Source organism: Emys orbicularis, chromosome 2 (genome assembly GCF_028017835.1).
Source record: "Emys orbicularis isolate rEmyOrb1 chromosome 2, rEmyOrb1.hap1, whole genome shotgun sequence".
NCBI classification, from domain to species: domain Eukaryota; kingdom Metazoa; phylum Chordata; order Testudines; family Emydidae; genus Emys; species Emys orbicularis.
In genome coordinates this window covers 63,347,055-63,374,453 of record NC_088684.1, presented here as the reverse complement: position 1 = coordinate 63,374,453, position 27,399 = coordinate 63,347,055, and the positions used below count along the sequence as shown (strand labels likewise).

The window sequence follows — 27,399 nt, the reverse complement described above, 5'->3', positions numbered from 1 at the left end:
CTAAAAAGACCTTATCTTGTAACGAAAGGCAATATCAGAGTCTGGCAAGAGGATACCAAGGCCCATACGACTGTTGTTGAGCCCTATGGGCTTCTTTTCCACTAGTTCTATGTCAAAGTGAGCCAAGAATAAAATCAGAAACAGCTTCATTTCATTCATTGCAAAGAACCTGCCAGGACACATGCTGATTCCAGAGCCAAAAGGCATCAGAAAGTGTTTCAGCTTTCTTCCCCCCTTGTAGAAGGTGGTTTTCTTCTTGCCATTCTCTATATAACGATCAAACGTATACACCTGAAAATAAAAGAGAGGGGGTGAAAATTAACGGAGCAGTTACATGAGCAGTTTCATTTGCAAGAGGGTGCTTCTAAAACCCTGAAGTAAGTTAAGAGCTAAGCCAAGGAACTGACAGCTTCCTCTTTTTAGTCTGTTCACTTAAAATGAGTTTTATGTACCCTCAAATTACCTCACTGCACATTAAGTGGCAGGGGCTGTTGTCTGGGTTGTTGGAAAAGGTGTGCTGCCCCTTTAAGGGCTAGAGAGAGTGTTAGTTGCTATGGCAGCTTCATAGCAGGTCAGCGTGGGGACCCATTCCCACCAGGTGACTGGAAGAGAGAGGGGACTATTTATGTCCATGCCAGTGCAGGAAAAGCCTTCTTCTGTTCTAATTATGGGCATTTTGAGGCAGGGACAATGATCCTCAGGAAGAGGACAGTTTTTGTTTGTGAAGCATCCTATTCACCCAGGAGGCTACATACATTACTATTCATAATAATCTGCAAAATTTGGCAAAATCCCATTGGTACAATGATTTTGCTCTTTCAGGCAAGGAGAAAATTGATCTACTGCAACCCCCACATTCCCTCTCACTGTGTGGATTGTTCAGGAACTAGCCCTGATAAGAAAACAGATAGTAAGTTGTCAGTCGAAGATAGTTTCCATCTGTCTCACTTGTTCACACCTGACTTTCAATGGCTTGCTATGGAAGATGTGTGCAAAGCAGGCCACATGTTAATAAGTGACCGTAGTAGGAAGCATTTTTCTAGAGTAAGTACTCTAGAATTTACTCCAATAAGTTTAGCTAGTATCTTAGGTCCCATAAATTTAACACCTTTCTGAAGACCTTTAATATCAGGGTCATCGTTAAGGGCTAACTTGAGTTTGTGAATGAAGGAGATGTGGCAATCCTAGCTCAGTCCATGGTGAATTAAACCACTTAAAAATAGTCATGTATGCTTTGAATGAAAATAACAAAACACTTGCTGCTTATGTTCACTCATTAGCACTTGGCCAGTTAGCATACATCTGCTATAGTGCAAGCTTTTGAAAGTTAGACTTGAACAAGCAATTCAGAAACCATCTCAGCTGATAGTAAAAAAATCATAGAAAGTTTACCAGGCAGGTTCCTGGTCAAGCCATACCATGGAGGAAAAAGTGGATTGATTAGCTCTTTGCCAGAAAGACAAAAGACACTGCAATATATCAATTTTAAATAAAAATACAAACATAATAATACTGTACATTTTCTGATTGCCTGTTCTATATGTCCTATGGAAAAATAAAATGACTGTTTCCATAATGCTCTTGAACATCAGTAAAAAACAGTGGTAGAGAGGCTTAGTCTTCTGACTACCAGAACCCTGTTCTATCTATCAGATTAGAGGTTCTTAAACTGTGATCAGCAGGGCCTCCTGGCTGTCAGTAGACTATCTTGAGAAGCAAGCAGTGGAGGTGTATTGGGCTGGTCCATGAAAAAATCTGACTAGCATTTACTTAGGCTTTGAGGAGTGGGGAAAGAGGTCACCAACACACAGTTACACTTATGTAATATGATACCTAACCATAAGATGTTAATTTCATCAGTGGCCTGAATTTAATATAAAAGTCTGCAGAGGTGAATTTTTAATACTGAACTAATCCACTGAGCTACCTGTTTTCCCAGAAAACTTTTCCCACCCATTATATTCCCCAAATATATGACAAACCCAAGACTGTTCTTTAATAAAATTCAGTTTGCATCTCATATTCAATAGATGTGCACACTACAAATTCAAGAACACAACAGAAGTTATTTTCCCCCTTTTTGAGAGGGTCTCTGTGTTGAAATCAATGTACTCTGCAACGTACTGATAACTCATTCGCCATCAAAATGATAAAGTATATAAACTAAAGCGATACTGTGAAAGCTGAGCAGATTTGATATTGAGAAAATATCCTCCATCTATGGAAACATGGTATCACATTCTGACAATTACTTAGTAAGGGAGACTTCAAGAAATGCTCAGCTACTAATTTTATACATAGAGTTTTCCTTTTTTGTATATGGACAGATAGTTGGTTTTTACTAAGAAATTAGATATTGTGTTCATATCTGTAGCAGTACTTCCATTTATAATTTCTTCTTCTGGCCAGCCTTCAAACAGCCTCAATTATGTTGAGTCGCACCTTACACTTCAAAACGAGTCCCACTGACTTCAATAGGACTACTTGTAGAGTACAATACTATTCAATGTGAATAAGGACATCAGAATCTGTCTCTTTTCCTGCAACCTGATAAACACGTTTTTATTCTTAAACTGGTTGTGTGTTTTATCCAAACAATCATCTTCTAAAAATGTGTAAACAAATCTAATTTCCCTTCTGAAGCTGAACTATGATTTGGTATATATCTGCAACTGTCTTAACAAGTGTTTAAACGAGAAGGATCGATAAACAACCACTTGCTTAGAAAATGAGGGGGCAGGTGAGGAGAAATGATTTAGTTATAAACTGCCACCTCTGTAAGATGCAGTTGGCATTGACTGGTCTTGCTTTGTAAAATCTCACTTCCTATACAGCACAGCGAACTAGCAACAACAATCCTTCAGTAAAATGTATGCAAGAGTATGACTATTCAATTTGCATGCAGGTGGTGAACTTCTGAAGTCATATTAAGGCTGAGCCAGGGTGGATTAATTTCCAGTCTTTGATATTCATTAACTCTAGCTTCAGAAAAAAATATAAGGAGATGACACAATTACCCTCAGAGCTTCACTGCAGAGCAACAGCTTTACAATCTCAAGTTCACAACATCATACTAATTGACCAAAAAGGGGTGAATCCCTATGAAGAGAGGTGAAAAAGCATATGGCTCAAGTAAGACACTGCTATTATAGGGCTTTGGAGAGTCAATGATGCTTTGGGGGCACTTAGTTAAATGGTCCACATTATTTGCTATTTAAAGCACCTTCTATTATTCAGCCCTTCTTGGGTATCAAATGATCCACTGCCAAACAAAACCCACATTTAGCCTAAAGTTTATGGTAGTCAATGTGCAATTGTCAATTCCTTTGAAAGCAGTAGCAGTCAGTCTCATCACCATATTTCTCTCTTCAGGCCATGAATCCTTTGACCTACAGGGCCCTAGAAAATACATCTGAAAGTAGGAAGATTTGTTCCACAAGAAGGAACAGCAGTAAAAAACTATCACAAAAAGCACGGCTGCTGCAATGTGCCTGAAGTATGATGAGTAGCACCAGCTGAATGTTTTACCTCAGGATCTTCATAGACCTCAGGGTCCATGTGCAAAATTTGAGGGTAAAGAGCTATCCAGTCTCCTTTCCTCAAACTGACTTCCTGATTTCCTCCAAGTTTGAGAATATAATCCTCTTGGCTGATCCGAATGTTCATGGAAGACGAGCACATTCGTAAACTCTCGTTTAAAGCACTCTCTGAATTTAAACAAAGAGGGAAGGAAAAGCATTAAAATATGGAAGATGATTGGAAGTTATACATGGCTACAGCTGCTGGATCGCTACAAGTTCAGTAGGGCAGGCTAAAAAAATCCCCAATCATGCTAGATACTTCGAGGAGGTAATAAACTATCCCGGAGGGGTTGGGGGAAAAGCTGCAATTCTGAACCTTTAGATGTAATTCTCACTGATGGTTCTGAGGCATCTTGTAGGCTTTAGGCAGTAGTGAATTTTGGGTGGAAAGCCATTATTCAGGCATCATGCTGAAAACAACACAATCGAAAGAGATGAATGCTTTATGCATTTACATATATTTTGGAGTAAATACCAGTCAAAGCACTGAAAAGACTATTTAGCCTGCCTTTCAAAAGCTGTCGGTTGTAATAGAAGGACTGTGAGAAAAATCATTTAACTTGTTAATAATGTAGTAATTTTGAGGTATTTTGAGGCATTTTTTAATATCCAACAAGATAAGCTGCCAAACTCTGATTTCGATTATTTTCAGAGTGAATGTAAACAATTTGCTTGGCAATTTTAAGAGAGAAAATTCTTTTATTGAATCATGAGAAAAAACATTCTTCTCAGTATTATGGCAAACAAGATTTCTAACATCATCATATCCTGGAAGGCTCCAGAAGCTGAATGTCCTTGCTTTCCCAGTGGCCTTCACCTTTTGCTCCTAGCACGACAGATTTTATGGCTAATTTCCGGCAATTTATCCTGGCAGTTTGAGGAGGAATTCCTTTGGGAATAATATGCATAATTTGCATAAATCATTCTGATAGCATGCATATCAGCATGTAGCTCCTGTCTAGTGCTGCATCTCTCACTTTGTAATCAAAACTGACTATTTTTCCACCAGCATGTATGGGTGCTGTAATATGCGACTTGATTCCTTCTAATCATCAGTGTGAAAAATAGCCTAAAATAGAGTTTCAGTTTCACATGATAATACATTTATGACTGTATTAATGCTCTGTATTATAAAATAAACCTCCTCTAAGTGTTTAGCATGGCACCATAATCCCTGCACCCAAAGGTTAGTTTATTAGAGACAGTAGCTACACAGCATAGATACATCTGAAAAAGATAATAACAAACGTTCTTTCACTAAAAATTAAATCTGGTGTAGCACGCATAGCAAATAAAGCGGCCTTGGATGCTTTCTCGCAGGAGGTTTTTCCTTAAGCGTGCATTTGTCTAAAGAAATGAGGCTGCGGTCAGCTTTGTGTGGCCAGCGCTGTGATTCAATGTGACGCACAGTGAGTCTGTGCATATTCTTTTGGACTGCCTTCGTTACTATAATCAGGCAGAGTCAAATCGGCTTGTTGGTGACGAAGCCAGAAAAGAACTCTGGTTCCAGAATATGGCCTCTACTGCGGATAGCCACAAGGCACATGACACGATAGATTTCAACTGGCAGCGCTCTGGCAACAAAACTTTACACGGTACAAAGAAAAGGTCCAGCCTCCACTCTTGTGCTGTCTCCATCCTTGGAAAAATGAAGCTGATAACACCACTTTAGTCTACAATATGAAAATGGTAGCTGACATATGCAGCAACACTGTTCACCCAAGAAATCAAATAAGGAGGAAAAAAAGAAAAGCAAAATAATTATGGACCTGCTGCTGTGAAATAGCAGGTTTACATTTAACATCATGAGCTACACGGTCACATCCTATTGGTTGACATTCTCCCAGGAAGCATGGCAGTCTGTGCCCATTGCAGTATCACAAATGACAATTGGGCAAGCATATCTTATGCAGAAGTTAATCACAATAATGGAGCACAAAGTGTGGCTTAGCGGTCAGATCGTAAATGACAAATCTGTTTTACCTTCCAGTACCAGTTATGTGTGGAAGGCGAGCTTGGCTCTAGCTCTGAGCGATCATGCCGATAATCATTAGATGACAAAAGTAATGAGTCACATTATGATCAACAAAGGAGAATGGAGCTTAGATGGGTTTGCAGTCTAACATTAAAAAATAGACACTCAGCCTTCCACAACCCCGTATGAATGCCGGAGCTATACATTGAGAAGAATGACAACTGCACAATAAAATTGCAGCCTTTACTTGCAGTTGTCATAGTTCAGCAGACACCAGCCAGTGCTACTGACAGACCAGCTGGGTAGCTTGGGAGGCCTTCCATTCTGCACCATGAGGTACAGTAAATTATCCAGCACGGTAGAGCAACATCTGTTTCTGTGCTAGTGCCGAACAAACAAGGCAATTTAAAGCATACCAAGGGATAACCAAGCAGCAAATGAACATGACCCTCATTTTTTTCCCTTCTTACACACACGAGATGCTAAACTTCATTGTACAAGTGCTACATAAAGGGGAAGCCAGGCTGTTAGTTGATAAGGCGTTGTCAGAGCGATTTTACATATTTTCTATAAAGAGAGAGACATCTCATAGTATTGTTATTCTTAGAACCCTCCCACTTCTGTCTTCATTTCTCTTATACCAAAGCTAGCACTCAGCTCTCAATTCATTCTAGATTTTTTTTAAAAAACTGTTTCAATATACTTATAAATATTCAGTCTTTAAACCTAATTTGCTATACTTAGTTCACATGCCTTCAAGCATTTGTCTTCCAATTTCCACTGAATAAATGCGTACTAATGAGAAATAGAGCAAGCTGCTGAGGCAAAGCTGGGTGACTTGAGCCTGGCCTGCCACCAGCTTGTGATAGGCAGGCAAATTGAGTTAAAATGAAAAGTCTTGTCAGCTGAAATACAACATGGTAGCCAAACAGCAAGCTGTCAATCATCCAGCCAAAACAAGGGACTGCAGGTAATAAAAGGTCATTGCGAATCATTAGTGCATTTGGCTTTCATATGCAAGTTAATTTTAATTAAACATGATCTCTATCTGTAAATGTTTTATAAAACTTATTGTGCATAATGGATTGTTAATTTTATACTAACATTTAGCAGGTAATAGGGCACTATAATTATTAGAGTGTATTATAGAAAAATAGCTATTGAGTATGCAAATATTTTTGGTGATAATTTACATCATGCATTATAGTGTGCCAACATAAATGATAATGTCTGAAACAAGTGTATCTGTGGCTTACTAAGAACTGAGCAGTACTGACCAGCACATACTAGGGAATATATTTATTTTTTCAAATGTCAGCAACATTTTTTCATGCTTAACACTTGCATTGCAGCTACTTAAAATTTTTCTACCTTTTCATATACATACAATTATTTTTCAAGCAGTTGTCCTTTGGAAACAAATATCTGGAATTCAGCAATGTCATGGGGCAAGAATACGTCACAATATGAATTAATGTAAAAATTATAAAATAAACTAAATAAAGAAAACATGGCTGGAACAAAATGTGCGCTAAATACCATTATTGTTTACTATATATTAGAGCTCCATTGTGAGTCATAATGACTAATAATGTATGTTACTCTGCACATACAAATAAGCACATTCTGGTTCCTGGAGAAGTCAGAACAAAAAGGAAACTGTGCTGTTCCAGAAATAGCTGGGGGGGAAAAAATCAGGCCTGTGATTTGGTGACAGGTCTTAGTTTTTATAGAAGTCTAAATGATGGATTCAGAAGTCAGTCAAGCCATACTGTTCCCTAGACCAGAAAATTTGACCACAACAAAGATGATGTTTCTTTTGACAGATCTTGACTATTCTTCTTCTCCAAACTATGAGGAATCAAAGGTCCTTATAGCTATAGTAAGACAAAACAGGGGTGCAGGAATCAGAACATTTAGAACAGGAAAAGAGTAACAAGCGCAAGATGACAAGGTGATACACATACAAGAATCCCACCCGGTCTATCTTACTCATGTCGGGACAGAGGGATGAATTCCCAATTCTGTATGCACTGGGTTAAAGGGTGAGATGAAAAGGGAAAAACTTGTTCTCAGATGCTATGGTTAGAATGCTTTAAATGTACAGATGGGGCTTGATCCTGCTTTCTTTATGTACTCAAAACTGTCAGTGTAGCAGCTGGGAATTTTGGGTGTGCAAGCAGTGCTGGATCAGCCCCACATTCTTCCCAATGTATTAGCCTAGAGTCACTTTTCATTAAAGCATTTATTTAATGCACCTAGCTGTATGTGGATTTTTCTCTTTTTTTATTGTTTTGTGGGACTGTATCTGTTCCTTTATGACTAAAGTGAAAGAAGAACTGAAAGCTGGCTTCTGTTCATACAACATTCGGCTTCATCAGATCAGAAAATTTATCAAATTTGTTACAAAAATGTCCAAGGCAGAATCTGCTGCCCTCACTTCCACCCAAACATATAAATTGACTGGTACTAAGGTACTGGAAGGTTTCAAAGAACATCAGTTTGGATGATATATTTAATGTTTTTGAACTGTTCATCAGACATTTTGCATCAGATGGTTTTAGTGAGGTACTTAAATTGGTTTGATACTTAATGGCACTGGGTGCAAAGCATGAAATAGTTACTTTACAAAACTGTTTAATTTTTAAAAAGCTAAACATACAATAAGAACAGACGTTTTAAGTTCAGGATAAGGCCGTCTGGCCCAACATGCTTATCCTTTTCATTTTCTTTCATCCAGTCTTCCTGTTTTTTCACCATACCACCCATCTCCTCTTCCAAACACACAATAAGTTGTCTTTTGACCTCATTTAAACTTTTTCATTCTTTCCCTGGTAACTTTTTCCATGCATCTATTAACCTTGGTATGACGTAGCTCTACTCATGTTCCCAAACAACATAGATTACATGCTTGGAAAGTCATGTAGTTCACGGACATTCATTCAGAGTAACATTGTCCATCTCCTCTACATCAAAAATGTTCTTTATCAATTTATAAAAGTAAATCTTCACCAACAGACTTCAGTGACTCTGTAACGAAGCCAACTTTCTAAGTTTATATACAGTTGGATGACAGTATCAGCCAGTACCAAAAAGGTGGGGAAAAAACAAACTCAGTTTTACATTTGTTCTATGATAATCAACTCAGTTTTAAGAAGTGAATGTAAGGGTTTGTGACACTTGCCAGATAAGACAGCCCTGGAGAATAGAGGCTTCTATTATTTGCAAAACAAGTACAGTGTGAGCAAAGAATGAAAACTCTTCCCATCTTTCTTTGCTAATGTGTCTCAGCACTAACCTGAAGGGATCTCTTCACGGGATGGAAAAGCAATTCAGGCACTGATCCAGTAGGGCAGTTAAGCACATGCTCAATTTCAAGCACACAAGTGGTTCCATTAACTTCAATAGAACTTCAGTCTCTATGTTCTCCTTCAGTGGTTGTCCATGCTATAACCAACTGGTGACAATGGAGCCTTGTGTCAAAGGATATGGTAGACATTTTCAATGGCCTAAGGGTCAGGTGCCTGACTGCCATTTGTCCCTCTGAAAATGAACCCCATGAGCTTTGTGCTGCAGGTGTTTGTGCATTAGGAAATGAACAGAGACCATCAACTCATTACAAAGGCCAATCCAGTCACTAAATGGAAACAACTTTCTATGTCTACTAACACGGTTCACATTTGAATCAGTGACCTAGAAAACTCTAATTTCTTACCTAGCCCTTAAGATTCTCCATATTATTTCAAGGTTTTATTCATTTTTATTACTAAAAATATTGGTTCTCATTTGCAAAGATATGTCTACTTGTGTTTGTTTAGGAGTCACACATCTGAGGTTACTTTAAAACAAAACAAAACAAGCTTTTTTAAGATCTAAAGAGATAAAACTGGTTTTGGAAATAGTAAACTACATTTTGAGCACAAATTGATTTTCCTAACTACTTTTATTCAGTTCAGGAAAGGGTCTTTCTTGGCAATACACTACAGAAGTATCTGAAATGCATTAGCACTTCGGCAGATGCTCAGAATCAAACAACTTAATAGGCATATAAACTTTTTTCAAATAATTGCAAAGCTTCGATTTAGCCTTTTGCATACTTTGCATAGTTAATTACCTAGGCTTTAATGTTTACATGCAATGAGAGTATCTACAGCTATAAACTACATAATTTATAATTGATGTAAATGGGTGTTATTATGTCAATTAAGCAGCTGTGTCCTCCACCTTCTCAGTAAACAGAAATGAGTGATAAACTGAGTTTGCAGAAAGATACCCTCTTTTCTTCACAACAGATAAAAATAAATTACCTAGGTAGACTAGGTTGTCCAATTGTTCTCTGGTGAGGTGGATGGTATATCCAGGCCCTTTCTTTTGACCTGTTGACTGCAGCAAATGGTCAATTTCGTCACGCACCACTGCAAAAGCTTCTGGGTGCCGCAGAAGATAATACATGGCCCAGAATGTAGCTGGAATCGTGTTTCCCACAGAGGCCCACAGGAAGGCAAAATGATGTGCTGGGAGAAAATAAGTGAAAAGGAAGATTAATAGCGTTTATTACACTGATTAGATTTGCAGTGTGCTAATTAAAAGATGTTAGGACACAGACCCAGCCAAGGATCAGTGAATGCTAATGAGGACCAATAGGCTTCTGAAGTCTAATTTTCTGCTTAATGAGAATAGTTTGAAATGTAATGGGGGGGAGGGGGGAGAAGAGAAGGGAAGTAAATGCTGCTCAGTTATAATCTCTCTCATTATCACCATTAAGTATCTTGTTTTACCACCTCAGCCAAAAAAAAAATCAATTATCATAGATGGTTGTTTCAGAGTAAAATATTTTATCATTAGCCAATTAGAAAGAACATAAAAAATTTCAAGGTCGCCATTTTGCCTTTTTATTTCAAAGGTCTATAGTAAATTATTTTATTTTAGACAAGCAATCATTCATAAGTTTCCTACCTGCTTTGTCATAATCTTGGAGCAGCTCATATTTCTCTAATGTATCTTTTCTGGCTTGGATCACTTCTGACCCTCCCATCCATTTTGCCATGTTCCGAAGTAAAAAATGATGTATAAGCTCCTTCCGAACCTTCTTGGTAACTCCTAGCAACTCAATTGGTATGTTTGCAGCTAAATAGGGAAAGTTGGCATCAAACTTGGTAAATTTGTCTCTGATTTCACTAATAACATTGTGGCCATCTGCAGCAGGATCTCTTCCATATAGTGTTATAAAACTGGCTTCAAACATTAGAAAGCTGCAGAACTTGTACATTTTTTCTGTTTTCCAATCTGTTGCTTGTGAGCATTTCCATTCAAATATATGCTGGAGATTTTTCATCATGTGGTCAGAAATTATGTCCAAAGGCTTGCCTTGCAGGTATTGGTAAATTCGATGCAGATTTTCGTTTAGATTTGGGAAATTTGACAAAGAGGGATAGCCAAAAGTTCTTGATGCCATTTTATCAGCAAATTCATAAAATTCAAGTTGCTTGCTATTTCTGATCACATAAACATACTGGAATGGGTCCATGATAAAGGTAATATATCTACCTGAACAGAAGAAAAAGAACCACATATACAGATCAGTACTTTTGTGATACTACTACTATTATTAATAATATTCAATGTTAATTTAAGCCAGTGGTTCCCAAACTTGTTCCGCCGCTTGTGCAGGGAAAGCCCCTGGTGGGCCAGGCCGGTTTGTTTACCTGCCGTGTCCGCAGGTTCGGCCGATCGCGGCTCCCAGTGGCCGCGGTTCGCTGCTCCAGGCCAATGGGAGCTGCTGGAAGCGGCAGCAAGTACGTCCCGCGGTCCATGCCGCTTCCAGCAGCTTCCATTGGCCTGGAGCAGCGAACTGCGGCCACTGGGAGCCACGATCGGCCGAACCTGCGGATGGGGCAGGTAAACAAACCTGCCCGGCCCACCAGGGGCTTTCCCTGCACAAGCGGCGGAACACGTTTGGGAACCACTGATTTAAGCCATTCCCCCCAAGCGTTTCAAGTGATAAGCACATAGAAATCTTCAAAAGTTGGTTGTAAAAAGAGAGAGAGAGAGAAATTACAATAATTAGTTTTTTTAAAAAGTCAGAGACTTTATTTTTGTAGTAGACTAGAATGAGGGAGGTCAAGTGTAGATCGAGCTATTGTTTTGACAACAGTAGAGAGTGACATAATCATGGTACTTTGGAGTCATATGAATCATTTACTAACTTGGCAAAACTCATGAAAAATACAATATAGCTTTATTATGCTTTTCAAAAGCACTTTGAAAATTATACATCTTTAGATATCTTTTAATGGCAAAAAAGGAACAAACAAATAGTTCCATATGAAAGGGCAATATATCAATAGCTTGAGAGGGGTTGAAGTGGGAAATATGCTAACATATCAGCATGCTGCTTTTCTTCAAGCAGAAGAGAATAAATTATGTGGACCAGGTTAGTCCCAACAACCTAGGCTTCAATTTTACAATGAGCTCTGCACACCTTCCGGCATATACTTGGTCCTGCCTCAGTGTAATGGGCTGAACTAGATGGCTTCTGGACTAGATGACCTACATTTCTATGATTATATAGAGCCCACTGAAATCAATGGGGGTTACCATGAGCACAGGGGTCCATCTACATGAAAGTCTATTGTAGGATCAGGGCCCATGAGGCTTCCCATAGCCCAAAGAAAACATGACAACTAAAATACTTTTTCAGTCTTGTTTACTTCTTCCATGTTTTCCTGACTTTTTAAAATTTAACAGGATGATGCAGCTTTATTATAGTATCAACAAATTATAACCTGGTGGTTTATTTTAAAAAATAGTTTGCTGTGCAATATACCATCATTTTAAAACAATGGAAATGTATTTTTGGAAGTACGCTATCCTATCTTGATTTTAAGCTAAACCCAAAGAAAGAGAACCCAATATTATCGCATCAGAATGCACTAACAACATACTCTATTACCCTTTCTTACATTCGTAATCAAAAGAGATAGTGCTGACCTGATAGCAACATTACAGAGAGAATTTACATTACTTTTTACTTCCCTTTAAAATGTTCCATTTATTTTTCTGTGTGAGATGTTTTTAGGGTTAATTTTGTAGCTTCTTTCCCCCGAAAGTCAATTACTAGTAAAGCGATTCTAGTACGTCAAACTGCTGGTCATTTGTCAGGGATAAAAAAAATAATGCTCCCAAAATAAAATTCTGAATTTACTATAGCTGGGCCCATGATAAGTTTAAATTTACAGTAAAGGTTTGTGAGTCTTAACTTGTGCACACATTAGAAAAAAAAATCATTAGAATGTACATATATTCAGTGAAATATCCACACTATAAAAGAAGAAAAGGAACAATCCTTACAAGATCTGAGGCCTAATTCTGCCCTGCTGAAAGGGTGAAACTCCTTTTGACTTTAATGGGAGCTGCACATGTGTAATTGAGGAGAGAATCAGGCTCTGTGTACATAAAGTAGCCACTATTTAAAAGTCAGCAATTACCCCTCGGTAACATATAGTGGTATGTGAGAGTTCATAATTATTTTCTGTTTTGACTGTGGATACATATACCATGGTGTGGTAATTATGAGTACATATTGGACTCTTACATTCCTGTTGGAATCAATGGGGTTGCACAAAACACATATCAAGGTAGAATTCCGTCCAAGGTCTTTGTCAAAGAAACACTTTTGAGTGTTTTTAAGTTACTCTTTGTTTGTTTTACTATAATGTAATTTACTAATTAAACAATGTGGCATTGGGATCTTAGAGTTACTTCCTTTCTTGGTCTAAAAATAATCATGGCAGACTAGTGGCAGTGTCAGGAGCAGTACTGAGGCTTCCTGACCTTGCTCCAATCACTAGATAAGAGGTCTCCCTTACTGGACTGCAGGACGTGAATGCATTTTTGATCTCAGAATAAGCGCTTCTTTAACTTTTCAACTCCAGGATACCCAAGATCTTTGTTGGAGATCTGAGTGTTGCCAACCTTCAGCACTCTTCCCCACTTCAGTTCTTATACCTTTTCTCCTCAAGACCCTTTATTGAGGCCACTATCTTTCTGATCAAGGGCTGGAAATAAAAAACCTTTGGTATGATTTTTAATAAGTAGACTGGAGCGCTATTAACCCTAAAGAAGTTAGCTAGCTTTCCAACTTTGAGTTTACAGGGTAAACAATTTTAAGTTAAGATTTTTTAATTAATATTAATTTAAACCATCTGTGCACCATCTGCTTATATCACATGCAAAATACAAGTTTCTTTGTGATCTTTAATCAGACATTTAGCAAATGCACATCAATTCTGATAATTTTAAAAAAATAAGCAACATGATTCTAAGCAAATTATTCTTCAAGCAAACAACATCATTTTAATAAATAATCTTAAAACAACATTCATTCAATGTTAGTGTAATTACAAACTTTTGGAAAGAAAAGACTTCACTCAGAATTTTCTATCATTAAGGGTGTGCCACAGATGAACATTTCTATTAGTCTTATTTTCCAGCTGATAAAAAAATGCTAAAATATAATTCATTTTTGCAAAGTCAAATTCAGCTTCCAGGCCACATCACTGCCAGAAAGTCAACAAATTATAGAAATATATGATACAAAAACTCTGTTACAGTATTTACAAAATTCTAATGAGGGATATTTAACCCATACATAGAGAAGGCAAAAATTGCTGGTTTAAAAAAAAAATGGTGCAAATTGTTAAGGTACTTCCAATAGAACCTATGCCCAAGTAACTTAAGATTTTAGATCTCTTTCTAAATAAAGACCAAAACCTATAGGTCACTAGTTGCGGCTATAAAACTGTTGAAGTGTTACTAGCAACTGGAACTTTTAGTGATTTCTGTCCTACTTGCACATAGAAGAACTACATAGCAGCTATACCTGTTTAACAGTGTATTCATATTTGTGTACAGTGTTGTGGCCATGTTGGTCCCAGGATATTTGAGACACAAAGTGGGTGAGGTAATATCTTAAACTGGACCAACTTCTGTAAAAAGATATTACCTCACCCACCTTGTGTCTGTAACATATTGTCAATTACCTGGTATAATAATGTAAAAATGGCTCCTCTATCTACATACAATCCCTCAGCAGCATTTTGGGATCTAAAACCAATCACCAAAGTTTGTTGATTTCAACTATACGTTATTGTAAATAATATTAGGATTATAATTTTTTTTGCATGGGCTAATTAAGTAGCTCTCTCTCTCTCTCTCTCTCTCTCTCTCTTAAAAAAAAATTTAAAAAATCATTTTATTTCCCCTATTGGGCTCTGTTTTCACTTCTACAGAGCACTGTCTATGTACTGGTGGTAACAGGCACTAACAAATGCAGGCCTTCCTACATTTGTGAGTCATTATTCAGCACTTTAATAGGCATGCCCCCCAAATGCTCCCCCCCCACTTCAGTTACCCTCAGGAGCTACCTCTCAGAAGTGAACCCATACCATAAACAAAGAAACCAAAATTTTGGTGCTCACCACAGCTTCCATCTGACTAGCTGTAGGAGCTAATTCCCAAATTTGCTAAAAAGTGCAGGATAACAGACCACAAGATCTCCAAAGTAGTGGCTTTAAATATTAAATCCATTTATACAGAATCCACTGTGACAATTTAAAAGTCCTTTGTAGCTGTTCAACAACGTCTGTGGACACTAAAAATCCTTTTTCATAACCATTTGAGAAGACATGTCTGTACAGTAAAATCATGCTCAAATTCCTTCTAACTTAGTAAGCTGAGTAAACTCTTCTATTTAATACCATAAAAACAAGTAAAATTAGCTGAATATTTCACTTGTTCCAGTAAAAGCCTTCAGATTCCTTCTCCATCTGTGGACATGACTGTTCTTCTCTTTCCAATCCTTCAGCTTTTATTACAGCCACTACTGAGAATGCCTAAGATATCTCCGTTCAGCTTACACAGTCTCCTCAGAACAAAAGATTGATGCAGAAGATATGAAAATTGTCAACTGTTGGTGAATCCTAGCACATAAATCAGTATTTGTATGATAGTTAAGAAATTATTCTAATAATGCACTCTGGGCCCTTTTTAATGCTAATTATGAATGACAAGCATTTCCTATGATATATAATGATGTAAGTTATTAAAATAATATTTTCAATGGACTTCAGTGCTTAAATAGTTAAGATAAATTACTTTTCATCTATTTTTGGATTGAAAAGTTTTTTAATGGTATATATGTATATTAATTTTTTAAACTGTACTAGGCGTGCTTTTAAAGAGGCTAAACGTACTTAGTATAACAACTATAAGATGTAGATTCTCTTCTTTAAAATTGAGATTGGTTAGTCAAAAATATACTACTACAACATCCGGTATGGTTCCTAATCACGTATCAGTAAAAGTAAACAAAGTCTTATCATGAAAAACAATGAAAAGACTTTTCAAGGGTCTTAAAGTTCTTACCTAGTTGGCTGTCTATTTGTTCTTGATCCTTATCAAGTAAAAAGGTTGGGTTTGGAAGTACTATCATATAGAAACAACTCTTTTTTTAAAGACTATCACATTTACGTAATCGTCCTCTTATTAGGAAGATTTTGCTGAACTGTTGACAATGATGTACAGTAGTGCTTCGCCGGTATGACGTTTGGGGAAAACGATTCTGCTGCACCACCACACAAAACCAATTAGAGAACTATTTTCTGCGACAGGTCAGGAATTTACATTGTTTCTCAGAGAAAGATGTGCTTTTTAATTTCTTTATTAAGATGACATCCATGTCCCTTGCGACTTTTCGGAATGACAATCATTTGCTCATCACATGGGAAAGTACAATCAGTGAAATCGCATTACCGGTACGGGGCAATGCCAGAAACTCCAAGCATCGTTCCACATTTTCCAAATGAACTACTTTGAGAACTGATAATTAGAACAATATATATTGATAGAATTTTTTGACAAGACCTTTATTCACCCACCAGGGGGGTAAAGTAATGATAGTACATATAAAACAGGGGAAGTTCTGTTTGCTGCACACACAAACATCATCTTTGTCAAATCACTAAAACATCATGAAATCCAGTGTGTCTTGGTATCTAAGGTTATGATATGAAGTACTAACTAAGCTTTAAAAAAACCCCGAACAAAATAAAAACAAACAAGAGGGTTCGCTACTATTTCTCTTTAGTAAACTCTCAGTATTCAATGTTTTCAATGTTGAATTATAGAAAGTGATATTAAAGTACTATCATGGATATAAATTCACAAAACTTGGGATATTCCAAAATAATGACAAATTTAGTTGTGTAACTCACTCTATTTGCCTCACTATTTTAAGCACATATTGCATTAATCAATGAATCCCTCAGTACAATATCTAGGGATGAGAAGATGGATTAAAGGCAGAATTTTTACCATCACACTGAGATGGGATTTGTTAATTTAAGTCCCAGTCACATATTTTAACACTTTAACAAATTAACACACTAACCCTTTTCTTATATTAAAATATGAAAAAGGGAGAGAGAAAGAAATGTCCCATTGACACACAAGTTCTGAAGTGCAACTGTACCCAATTTTATTAGTATATTCATAACGGCTGTCTTGCTTTGAGTTATTATTATTAATCTGCAGTCAGAAGCAGCCATTATTTTATACATTATGAAAGTATATTAACAATAGTACGTACAGATTACATTTTACCAAAAGTAGTTTCTGTGCATGTGCTGTAGTCCCTTTCTAAATGAAAGAACTTCTTTTAAGTTTCAAAACAGCAAAAGGAATGAATTAAAGTAATAAAACTAACAACTTGTAAAATTGCACATCTAAAAATTAAGTAATTTTTGGTTACATGGAGAAAGAGTTTCAAAAATGAGCATCCTGTTTGTAACCTGATAACTTGAAATTGGTTGAAAAATGGCTTGGTTTTTTATTTAAAATTTTAAATATCTAAAAATAAAAACTTTCCCTGCTGCTGGGAGATTATAGAGCAGACTTCATTAAGTTCACTTTTTGGTCTGAAACTCCCTAAAAATATGGGAATAGTAGAAAAAATGAGAGTGCCTCCACTATAGCAGTGTTAATTCATGCTACTGTAAAACTGTTAATTTGAACTAGGATCACAGAAGTTAGAAAAGAAAAAAACCCATTAAATAACTGAGTCTATCTACCTACACATTTAAAAAGATATAAAGAAAGCATTAGGGGCCATCCTGCATTCCTGTACCCCAAAGTTTCCAAATGAAATCCAGGTGACTTTTGTGAATGTAAACCAGAGCAGGATTAGGCCTAAAATTAAGAAGATATAAAGCGCTGAAGTTACTGTATTTCAGATCATTATCTCAGTCTCTATTATTATGCCATTGTCAGGATGTATGGTTAGGCAGGAAGTTTCCATGTTCTAATCCTGATTGTATCAATGAGTCAGTGTGTCACTCACTTCCTAGTGCTCCTGTCAACCCAGATGTAGAGAGGGTAAAAAATATATTCTGTACAATTTTTATGAGTATTTTCTAAATTTGATGTAATGTTTTCCTGTGCAATGTTAAGATGATATTAGTTCTCACTTCTATAGAGAACACAATCTACAGTAAATATTCTGTTTACCTATATTATATGTGCTGGCATAATATGTGTGCATATACTAACTCACACTATATGTATGTATGTATACACACACACACACACAAAATTATAGTTGTGATTATATATAATACACATTAAAATATTTCCTTTACAAAGTAATTTTCGTTGGTCATGTGGCTCTAAAACTTAGACCTGTCATAAGTACAGATAAAGGCTTTTCAATAAATAAAATTCTAAATAAAATATAAAAATGTTAATAATTAATTTAATTGACATAAAAGGCAAGAGAAATAGTAAAATGCTTCTCACCAGCAATGTGTACAGTGAAAATATCTCCAAATTTTCGTTGCTGAGATATCAAGAATTTGAAAGCATCTTTCCTAAAAGTTAAGGCCTTCCCAATGAAAGGAATCCAACCATTTATTAACGGGGGTTCTCCGGTCCTCCTGTTAAAAACATTAGAGAAAAGGGGATTAACTTTGCATGATAGCAACTCATATACACTTGATTACATGCACCTTATATATATATATATATATATATATATATATATATATATATATATATATATATATATAATTCTCTCAATATAAAATGTATTATAGAGAAAGTTCTTCATATATGTTGGCAGGTTAAATCGAATCACACCTCTGTGCACAAAAGGCTCACTGTAGCGATTATGAGAAATAAGACAGAAATTGAGGTGCTTTTACTACACAGCACAATATCTTTCTATCAATCTCATAACGTTATATATGATCTATGGAAATCTACATTCTATAGAAAATCCTTAGAGATGTGGTAATGAAGGTGTCATTGCAAGAGATCTCTCACACAGTATTTTGCATGTCAATGTAAACTATATCAGAAGGCAATTATTTAAGTAATTAGGAGGCTGACAGACCATAGAAAAGGGTAGCCCTATAGATTTTTTACACTCTACCTACACCCCAAAATGCTATAATTCTAACTAAGCATTTTTTAAAAACAGAATAATAATAAGGACCAAATACTTAACACAGTTTTTTAGTGTGTGTGTCTCTACAGTTCTTCTACCTGTAAGATAGCAACTTATGTGAATGGTTTATAACTGCTTTTCCATATAATTATATACGCCAACTTATGAGAAGCATACTCTGTGTATCACTTATATTTTAACAATAGCAGAGTGACATTTTAAGTTATGTTAGTTTTTTCCTTTTTTAATGCTGACCTACTATCCTATTCATAACTGCGAGTTTCCTCCCTTAGTACTGATATTTAGTTGCCTGAATATGATTTGAGCACATAAAGCAAGTCTGTTTTAGAAAGGATTAAAACAAATATTCACAAACAACTGATTCTACAATCCATCTGTGAAGGTGACTTATACTACATGCAGAACAACTCATTCTGATTAATCATAAGATATTTACTAGCTTGAATCTAATCAAAGATCAAGGGATCACAAGCTTTACTACCGTCATACACAGCATGGATTTTTGTGTAGTGGGGTTAACCCTATCATAGTCTCCTATTTTTCCATAGCCTGTTATAACAGAAAATCAAAAAGAAAAGATAAATGTGCCATTTCGATATTTAGCTCTTTAAAAAAATTAAAACCTATTGTTTTGATGAATGCACATGAATGAAATAAGCCATATGACTTGATCTCTTCCTACATTTAATACTAACTGAACACACTCATTTTTCTAATAATTATTTATATAGTAGCTTGGGATAATATTTTTTTCTTTCACAAGTGCTGTACGACAAACTGGAAAATAATTTTTGTAGCCTAAAAATATGCATTGGATACTATGACTTTTTTTGGGGTGTGTGTGTGCCGGGTATTTCTCTTTTATACTTTACTTAACCAACAAACGTATCATAGAACCTCTAGCGGCCAGTACCAGCATTATTTGTTCAAGTGGCACAAAAATGGCCAAGGACCAAAGAAAACTTTGTAATGGTTAATTCTATTTAAAATGAAAACAGGAAAGGAACTAACCTGAGATTAGATAGAGGGATCACCAAACTGGGAACTATGACATCTTACACCATACCCTCAATTACCCTCTCAAAGCCTGTAAGGAATCTGGATGGTTTACCAATATTTTTTTCAGACTATTAAGTCCCAGCAATAGCCTGCTTTCACTTCCTGGGTTGGACATTACGCCGCACAAGTAACATTGTGACAAATATTTAGATAGGCTTTTTGTCATATTTTAATTTAATGCATCTAATTTCACCCTCCATGCTCTGTCATTCGGTCAAAAGCTGTATTCCTCACAAGGTTTCCGCGGGGTAAAAAGGATGCAGCTCAGAAATCCAGGGGAAAATTAACTTAATGCTCCAAGTCTGTGGGATCACATCAGGGAGACATTTTGCTATCACAAAGACGTGAGGGTCATCGTTTGCTTCAGACATGTTTAGCTCAGCGGCAATAAGCTTAACACTGTTAAACACCATGTCAAGGCTATGCGTATTTCAGAGGAAAATATAACGGTAGTTCAACTTACGACCCAGAGTAGACTGATAACAGAAATGTGTCTTCATTTTTACCTTTACTTCTCTTAGGAAGATGGAGGTCACCTTAATGACTTATAGATGTCTGCCGACATATAGCAAAGGGAATAGAGAATACGATATATATTTTATAAGCTCCCAAAATATAATGCTTCACTGCACAAACTTTTAAGCAGTATAATACACCTGATTTGGGCTTCCTAAACCGTTCTCATCTGTAATAAAGATTTCAGGTATATATCTGACACTGCATATTGACTAGAAATGATAGGTTGGTTTTAAAGCTATTTGAAAGAGCCATAATACAAGCCTCTAGAAACATTTAATATTTGTTTAATTATTTCTTTCAACTCCTAATTCATAATTCACTTTTTGCAGCCTTTACAAAATATTACAAAAGCTAAAGTTAGGTTGTCCCAAATGGGCTGTTAATATACGTATATAAGAAATATAAATGGTTTTAAAGCATTTTCTTCTTAGCATTGAGAGAATAAAATTACATTGCTCTGACTTTTTTAAAAAACAAAACAAAAAATTCAAATTTGAACTGTTTAGTTTCCAGTTTATCAGTAAAACCAAGTTTGTATTCAATATATCAGAGCTACTTACTAGCATTGATGTGATCTCTGTGTTACAGTGCACAAGGCAAGTCAGACCTAGCCCAATTGTTATAATAGTTTAATCCACTCAACATAATTTGTAATTTATAGTATTCTCAGGCCTTTTCAACTTTCTTATTACAGCTTTAAGGGCTCATTCTGCTTGTGTCCATGGGTAACTTTACTCACCTGAGCAGTCTCACTGAAGTCAATGGGACTAATCAGGCAAGGCAAGTTTCTCACATATGAAAGAAAGTAGGGTTTAAAAAATAAAACATCAGAAATAAATTTATTGTAACCTATAATTAGACAGACTAGTTAAGAAGGATAGTGAAAACCAGGCTATGAGTACTATCAACAACTATTAAATGGAGAGGGAATTTAAAACAGCATTATGCAAAGGCATTTAGCTATCATGTACCGTTTGTAAATAGCATACACAGATTATAAAAACTGCATTTTTTTAATCTGAAAGCCAACATAGTTCCTCATTACTAGGTTACAAGATTGTTATTGCATCTATTCAACGCAAGGAGCAAAGTTTTGGAATGTGTTGAATGTCTTTTAAGAGATTTTTTCCCATTTGGTCACCCAAAAATCAAATAATTGAATGAGATGTGAATTATTTAACTAAGGCAACATATTATTTTAAAAATGTGAAGATCACACCTATGTCACAGGCATACTCACCAGCAGAGAGTCTATAAAACAGAGGAGGACAGTGGACTTGAAAAGCAAATGATGTGAAGTATAGCTAAATATCAATACAAATACAAATTATTTTTTTTAAAACTGAAAGTGGCAAGTCCTCAAAATACTATTTTTTTTTTACAGTTAATATAACTGAATAATTTGGGAAATCAAATTTGGGACACCGTTCACTATATTCTGTGAATGTGAACATACTATTTTTTCATTGAAAAAGAAAAAAAGATCCAAAAGTTAGCAAGTATCATTATTATATATTGTCAGTAGATATCTCCAGTACAAAAGCTATTTTTTCCATATAAAAATATCTAAGGCTATTCTTTTTTTAGTTACATTGCTGTAACTCCATCAAAGTCTATGGGGTAGTCTGGCTTTAACTGAGAGAAGAATTTTTGCCATTTCAGGAGTTATTTGTTTTCTAAAGATAGCAGATGCCTATAATTCATCTCCAATTTATGCAAAAACCATAGTGTATCTATTGGTATAGCAGATGAACAGGTTAATTTTTCTCTTTGCACATAATAAATCATAAGTGCGTTAACACTCATAGTTGCATTTCATGAACATAAACCTTCTGTTTAATAATATGTGTTTACAACCAGAATCAGACATATAGTAATCTCTTGCCTGGGATAAACATTAATCCAGATCTGTCTAGAAAAATTATACAATTCATTACCATAAGTAATCTCTATTGTGCCCTGTGTTTAACCTTCATCTTTTTTCCTGTCCTATAATCTTGCAAATCCACTGGTGGTATGCGATGGGCATCTGGTGTTAACACAACCCTTGCTGCACAAAGAACCACTGAAAAAGCCCCACATGAAAGTGTCACTCCACGGGATACCAGTGATTCAGCTGAATACTTCTGAGCAACTTTCATTGAAGTTGCTGATAAAGGTCTAATAAAATTGCTTGTCATGAAGAAGGACCTTTTCACTTTACAAAACATCACTGCCAAAAATTTAAAGCTACTGATTTCAAGCTTGATTTGATTTCTTGGTAGAGAAGTTAATTCCCTGCTCTAGTACTTCTCATCAAAGTATTAAATGTAACCACAAAGTAAAAAGCAAGCTATGCTGAATTTTTAGAAAAGGCAATGTATCGGTACAGATGTAGAACAAAAGCTATTATGAACATGTCAAAACAGTTTTCAGTTATTCACAGGTTCTATCATAATATTTAAACAACAAGACACGACAGGCAGTGTGTTTCTGGGGCCTATGAACACTTTGACTGAGACATGAAGAATGAGGCCACAGGCTTCATACCCCAGAAAGGTAATCCCCAGAAATGTGGTGCCTGTAGTGTCTTATTGCATTAGGAAAAAGAGAACACAGGACATTTAGGACAGTGTGAGGCTAGCAAGTCTATGTATTTTAACTGACTCCTCTTTTGATTTAGTAGTTACAGAACCCTACCATATTCATATCTGGATACCATAGTGTTAGGTACTCTATAAGTAAATGGATAGAGAGAATATTATTTTCTTCTAATTATTTGTTCAAACTTCTCAAAAGTGTTTATATCACCAGCAGTTATTTTTCTGACTTCTAATGATGGTTTTATTTCACATAGGAAATTACAGAAAGAATTGCCACAATGGAACAGATATCTGGTAACCTTATTCTAACTAGGGACGATACTTGAGGTTTTAGAAAAAGGCAAAACTAACAACAACTACTACTAAACCGCAAACCTGTAATGCACGTGTCCAATTGCACCCTGACAAACATTTGACTCCAATAGGCACTCAGGTTATTTGCTACCTGAGGCGACTGGCATAAATACAAGATGCATAAAGATAAGACTTTGCTCTGAAGCATGAGTTTTGATTCTTTTTATAACACTGACATAGTATGCAAAAACACAAATGCTCTTAATGCTCATTAAATTATCCATTCCTTTAAAATATCCTACTAAATTATTTACCTTGTCAATTTCCTGTAGCCATGAATTTCCCATGCTAAACCGATACTGTATTAAAAATTATTCCCTGAGAAACTAAATGGATGAGAGGTTTAGTATGAGAATATGCAACTATCACAGTTTCAGGGTAACTGCGCCTGTATTTCCCACTCTGTTGTCCCTTGAGGGCTCTCACTTAAAGGCTTCTGGCTCCCAGGCATCACTTCTCCTGGTAGGAGACCAGCATTTCACTCCCTTCTGACTGGGGGCTTTAAGCTGTAAAGCTTTGTAATCCACACTGTGATATCCCCAGCAAGCCAGTCTGCCTAAAAGGTCAGCATCTGTGCTTTGCTTTCTCTCAGAGGGCTATAACCAGTGTATTGCCAGCAGTTACAAGTTACCACAGAGCTCTTTCTAAGCAAGCACCTTTATTTTGAAGGTAAAAGCATCACAGAGAAAGCATATAAAACAATAAAAGAGCCTGCACACATGCTAAAAAAACTTAGCAGAGGTCACCCCTAACTCCAACCTAAGGTTCTGGTAGGTGTCAGTCCTTCAAATCCCTCAACTGGGTTTTCCTTGTGGTTACAAGTTCACATCAGTCTTTAGATCAGGAACCAGTACGAAGGCCCTGAGTCAGTTTAAATTCAAGCTATTTATCCAAAAGTCCTTTCTTTGTCTGTTGGTCTCTGGAGAATCCAGTTTGAAACAGAATATGCAAGCCTCCTCTGGAGGTGGGACCTCTCTGGAGATGTTATAACCTGAGTGATTTGCTTTAATCATTCCCTTACAAATTCCTGGAGAAGCTGAGGTAATTTTCCTCCTGTGAAGTACATAAAATCTAAGCTAAGAAAGAATTTGACATTGTATCTCTTCTAAACCCTGTTATACTCCTAGCCTTCACAACCTCTACAGGCAAGGAGTTGCACAGGTTGACTGTGCGCTGTGTGAAGAAGAACTTCCTTTTATTTGTTTTAAACCTGCTGCCCATTAATTTCATTTGGTGGACCCTAGTTCTTATATTATGGGAACAAGTAAATAACTTTTCCTTATTCACTTTCTCCACACCACTCATGATTTTATATACCTCTATCATATCCCCCCTTAGTCTCCTCTTTTCCAAGTTGAAAAGTCCTAGCCTCTTTAATCTCTCCTCATATGGGACCTGTTCCAAACCCCTAATCATTTTAGTTGTCCTTCTCTGAACCTTTTCTAATGCCAGTATATCTTTTTTGAGATGAGGAGACCACATCTGTACGCAGTATTCAAGATGTGGGCATACCATGGATTTATATAAGGGCAATAAGATATTCTCTATCTTATTCTCTATCCCTTTTTTAATGATTCCTAACATCCTGTTTGCTTTTTTGACTGCCGCTGCACACTGCGTGGATGTCTTCAGAGAACCATCCACGATGACTCCAAGATCTCTTTCCTGATTAGTTGTAGCTAAATTAGCCCCCATCATAGTGTATGTATAGTTGGGGATTATTTTTTCCAATGTGCAGCCCATGACCTATCCAGGGCTTTTACTAAAAATATCCATGACAAAATCTTAGCCTTAGCTATACAACAAGTACAATACCCATTTCAACCCAAGAGTCAATAAGTAAACATAGGAATGAGAAGTGAACAGACCCTTATGGCATACTAAATGGAAGATGGTTTATATAGACTCAAAGAAAATTTTATAACAATAGATTACAGAGTTGGTTGGAAAAATGTTTCTTTCTTCAGTGGAAAATGTTGACAAAATGAAAAAAAAAAATCCTTTTCACTGAAATTTTCCATGGAAAATTTTGGACATTTCATCAAAAACTGAAAATTTTCAGCTGAAGCATTTTTGTTTTTTTTTTTGACACCAAGACAAAATTTTCCATGGAAAGCAGAATCTTTCTGGAAAAAAATGGCTTTGCCTCAATTTTCTGTTGAGAAACAGTTTTAATGGAAATTTCTCTAACAGCCTAGTAGATGTATCTACCTAATAGCACTTAGAAATTATAGTCATTGATACTTCTGATTCAGTCACTGCTAGCTAGGAAAGAATTTGACATTGTATGTACAGCCCCAGATCCTCTGTGGGAAGTAAATTGGTATAGCTCTATTCACTGAAATGGAGTTACACCAATTGAGAATCTTTCCCACAGTGCTTTGTAAGTTGCAAAAAGTATTAATTGGTGGAGGAGTTCATCATAATAGCTTCCTTACTCATTTCCTCCACAGATTTCTTTTCTTTCCTAATACCCCAACAGGTCATTCCAAAATACCAAGCAAACTTCAGGACCCAGCAATCCAACCATAAGCTCCCAAAACACCATCTCTGTTAAGAACTCCTCAGGTATTATATAACCAGCTGGGTAGAGAGAAATAATGTTATCCATATAATCCCCCACTTCACCCTTCTTTCTCTTTCACATTGTCCATGAGTGAGCTGTGGAAACTGTCCATGAGTTGACTCTTCCAAATTCTGTATTTGGAATGCCCAGGTAGGACATTATCCACCTGTTTGGCGGGACATTATCCACCTGTTGGGTGGTACCTGACCTTCCAGGCAAACAACACCATGGGAAAGTCATTTTGGCAGCTTTAAAAAGACAACAACGTAGCACTGCCAAAAACCTCTTGGCTTAGCCTAATTGGTAGCTGAGGATTCCCACAACAATTCTGGAGAGTTTAGAAAAAGTTCCATAACAGCTGGCAAGGGTAGATTAGACTAGCAAAAATCAAATTTAAGTGATATTAAATACTACATAAGAATTTAGCTTTAGTGCTGTTGATGGGCCAAACTCTGTAAGATGTTGCATGTGCTGTGTGGAGTAGTTACCAGAGAAGAAATACTTACCTCGTGCAGTAACGATGGTTCCTCAAGATGTGTCCCCCTATGGGTGCTCCATTGTAGGTGTGCTTGCGTCCCTGCGTTGCTAATTGGAGAACTTTGGTAGCAGTGTTTGTTGGGCCCATACATGCGCTGTCTTTTCTTGGGCCTCACCATGAGGCTAACCAGCGGGTGCAGGCTAACCCCCCTCAGTTCCTTCTCTACCGCAGAGTCATTAACAGGAACTCTGAAGTAGAGGGGAGGAGGGTGGGTTGTGGAGCACCCCTAGTGGCACACATCTCAGAGAACCATTGTTACTGCACAAGGTGAGTAACAACTTCTTTGAGTAGTGTCCCTATGGGTGCTCCACTGTAGCTGACTTCCGAGCAGTACCCCTACTGGAGGGCTGGGGCTTCAGAGATGGGTCAGTTACAAATGACAGTACTGTGGAGCTGAAGGTGGCATTGGAGGTGGAGTCCCCAGTAATCGTATAGTGTTCTGCAAAGATGTGGACTCACACCTACGTGGCTGCTCTACAGATTTCTTAGATGGGGCATTCTTCAGGAAGGTGAGGGATGAGGAGATTGACCTCTTGGAGTGTGTGCAAATACTATCTGGAGGTGTCATGCTGTGAATCTGATAACATTGTCTAATGCAGTTCGAGACCCACTTAGTCACTGGGCTGACATTGCTGAGCCCTTGGATCGCTCCACAGTAGAAAGAAAAAGCTCAGGGGAATTCCTAAAAGCCTTTGTCCTATCC

The 27,399-nt window shown here is 36.7% G+C and overlaps 1 protein-coding gene across 1 annotated transcript; it reads right to left on the bottom strand.

Moving 5' to 3' along the window:
• On the bottom strand, nt 1-26,783 carry LOC135873659 (cytochrome P450 7B1). The gene is made up of 6 exons (XM_065398297.1): nt 26,665-26,783; nt 18,409-18,545; nt 10,513-11,103; nt 9,864-10,070; nt 3,529-3,707; nt 1-291 (listed from the first exon to the last, which is right to left on the bottom strand). The coding sequence occupies exons 1-6, from the start codon at nt 26,781-26,783 to the stop codon at nt 1-3; spliced, it is 1,524 nt and encodes a 507-aa protein (XP_065254369.1).
• Between the last annotated feature and the right edge of the window lie 616 nt (nt 26,784-27,399).